At 34.7% G+C, this 3,385-nt stretch overlaps 1 protein-coding gene across 1 annotated transcript; it reads left to right on the top strand.

Annotated features, from left to right (window-relative positions):
• Positions 1-271: 271 nt before the first annotated feature.
• On the top strand, positions 272-526 carry LOC134361521 (transmembrane protein 258-like). The gene has a single exon (XM_063076464.1). The coding sequence runs from the start codon at positions 272-274 to the stop codon at positions 509-511; it is 240 nt and encodes a 79-aa protein (XP_062932534.1). The 3' UTR covers positions 512-526.
• Positions 527-3,385: the final 2,859 nt, after the last annotated feature.

Below are 3,385 nucleotides of genomic sequence, written 5' to 3' on the forward strand. Positions count from 1 at the left end.
GCTGGTTAGAACACAGCCTTGTAACACCAAGGTCAAGGGTTCAATTCCACATACCAGCCAGCCACCAAAAATAAAAATAAAATAAAATGAAAATTCTATAACTGAAAAATACAATATCTGGAATTTTTAATTAACTGGATGTTCTTAACAGCAGAAAGGAGAAAACAGAGGAAAGAGTCCCTAAAGAGCGATCAACAGAAAATGTTCAATCTGAAAGACAGATGAAAATAGTAGAGCCTGGGGAGTGGCAGATTACCGTGTGCAGGGCAAAATGGAGCCCAAGACCATGAGCAGATACACCAGCCCAGTGAACCCAGCTGTCTTCCCCCATCTGACCATGGTGCTTTTGGCCATTGGTATGTTCTTCACTCTCTGGTTCTTCATTTATGAGGTTACCTCCACCAAGTACACTCGGGATATCTACAAAGAGCTCCTCATCTCATCAGTGGCCTCACTCTTCATGGGCTTTGGAGTCCTCTTCCTGCTGCTCTGGGTTGGCATCTGTGTGTGAGCTCCCAAGGGTACCAACCAGGCAACATCACTGAATCTCTGCTTTTGTAAATTAATTTTTTTACTCTCGCTGGAAGCGTCCCACCTGCTCCTCACAATAAAGGCAAGTGTGTGGGGGGGAAAAAAAAGAAAAAGAAAATAGTAGAACCTGAAGGATAATATTGAAAGGTCTAACACACACATAATTGAAGTCCTAGAAGGAGAAGAGAGAGGAAATGAGGTAGAAAAAAATTGTTTGAAGAGATTATAGCCAAAAAAATCCCAAAATTTGGCAAAAGACATAAATTTACAGATCTAAGAAGCTCAGCAAATCCTAATCATGTTAAATAAAAGAAAATCATGCCTGGGCATATTAAAGTCAAACCAATAATAAAGAAAACAATGTCAAAGGCATGCAGAGAAAAACAACACGTTACATAGAGGGGAATAATGATTCAAATGACTGCTGTTTTCCCATATCAGAAACAATGAAGGCCAGAAAACAGTGGACCAACATCTTGAAAGTGCTAAAAGCAAAAAGATCTGTCATCTCAGAATTTTATATCTGGTAAAAATATCTATCAAATAGGAAACCAAAATAAATGCTTTTCAGATAAAAGAAAACTAAGAGAATTTGTCACCAGCAGGCCTGAATTCCAAGAAATGCTAAAGAAAGTTCTTCAGGGCTGAAGACAGATGATACCAGATGAAATATGGATCTTTAGGAAGGCAGAAGGAGCATCACGACTGGCAATATAAAAGACTGCTTTACATCTTAATTTCTTTCAAACATATATGACTATTCTAATAAAAAATTATGACATCATCTTATAGGATTTATAATGCATGAAGATATCATATGGCAAACATAGCACAAAGGAAATGTTGGGGGTAGATATAATTAAACATGTATGATTGCAAGGTTTGCATATTTTGTGTTGTGAGGCAATATTAACTCAAATTAGATTGTGAAAAGTTAGGGATGTATATCGTGATTCCTAGAGCAGCCAATGGAGCAGCCAAAAAATGTGATAATATATAGTAAAAATACCAATTTATAAATTGAAATGGAATTCTAAAAAATGTTCAAATAATAATTTTTAAAAGGCACTAAATGCAATGTGGTATCCTGGATTGGCTCCTGGAACAAAAAAAAAAAAGGAATATTCATGAATAAACCAAAAAACCCAAATAAAGTCTAGCACCTAGTTAATAGTAATGTTGGTTTCTTAGTTGTGACAAATGTACTACGATAATGTAAGATGTTAACTTTAGTGGAAATTGGGTGAGGAGTATATTTAGGAATTCTCTATACTGTCCTTGCACCTTTTCTGTAAATCTAAAATTATTCAAAGATAAAAATCTTATTTTAAAAAAAAAGATTGGAGAAAAAGAACAGAAGGACAAAAATCAGAAGGGACACACAAAAAAACAAGTAATAAAATGATGTATCTAAATATAAATATATCAACAATTACATTAAATGTTATTTGACCAAACACTCCAATGAAAAGTTAAAGATTATCATAATGTATTAAAAACAAAAGTAAGATCAAACAATATGCTGTAAATAAGACCCACTTTAAATGTATATATACAAACAAGTAGAAAGTAAACAGATGCAAAAGTGTATACCATGCCAAAAAAAAAAAAATCAGATAATTCAAGACAGAAATATTACTAAAGATGAAGAGGGACATTTCATAATGGTTAATTTGTCTTCAGAAAAAAGTAGCAATATCATATGTGTATGCACCTAATAACAGAACTTTAAAATACATGAAACAAAAATTGATAGAACTAAAGGAAGAAATAGACTATTCTACAACCATAGGTTGTGGTAGAGTGTTGGAGATTTCAGCACCCCTTTCTCAGCATTTGGTAGAAAAATTAAGACAAAAATTCAGGAGAAATAGATGACCTAAACAACACTACCAACTACTTTTTTCATCTCTAAAATGGAAATAATAAGCCCACTGTTTGGAATTGCTGTGAGATTTAACCAAGTAAATTGTTTACCCCAAGAACACTGTTTAGTTCAGGCACATAGTAAATCCACAATAGTTATCAGCTACTTATCTAGGATGGGGAAATTTATCAGCCCAGTAGTATACCATTGGCAGGGATTAATTTGCCAAATTAGCTAATTTGGTATAGTAAAAAGCAGATACTTAAAGAGCTGAATATGAAGAAAAACTTTGTTTTTTTATCATAAAATTAATATATGCAGATATTAGAAAAATGCAAACAGTACAGAAGAATAGAAAAATACGTTTCCTTCTTCCCTTTCTTTGCTCTACCACCACTTCTACTTCTGTACAGATGCCTATTACTACATTACAGATTACACCAAAACTTAATGGCTTAAATCATTTATTTTACAGTTCTGTGGGTGAGGAATTCATGAGCACTTAGCTAAGTGGTTCAGACCTAGAGTCTTTCATGAGGTTGCAGCTAAGATGTAAGCCAGGGCTGCAATCATTTGAAGGCATGACTGGGGCAGGAAGATCTGCTTCCAAGTTGTTTCACTCATATGACTATTGGCAGGCAATCTCAGGTCCTCACTGGCTACAGGCAAGAGGGCTCATTTCTTTGTCACATGGGGTCTCCATAGTGCTGCTTGAATGTCCTTATAACATTTCCCTCTCCCAGAGTGACTAATCCAAAAGAGAGAGCAAAGATGATGTCACAGTGACTTTTATGATATAGTTTCAGAAGTCACAAACTGTCATCTTTATCACGTTCTACACATTAGATGTGAGTCAATAAGTCCAGACTACAGGGAAATTAAACCCCACCTTTTGAATGGAGGAGTATATTTGTGGACATATATTAAAACCTTCACAACTCCTTTAATTATTTAAAAAAGTGAACACCTTCATTTCTTTTGAGTCTT

The sequence above is a fragment of the Cynocephalus volans genome, chromosome 13 (genome assembly GCF_027409185.1).
Source record: "Cynocephalus volans isolate mCynVol1 chromosome 13, mCynVol1.pri, whole genome shotgun sequence".
Taxonomy (NCBI): Eukaryota; Metazoa; Chordata; class Mammalia; order Dermoptera; family Cynocephalidae; genus Cynocephalus; species Cynocephalus volans.

Coding starts and splice junctions, on each gene's coding strand:
- LOC134361521 (XM_063076464.1), top strand. CDS start 272: ATGGAGCCCAAGACCATGAGCAGATACACCAGCCCAGTGAACCCAGCT.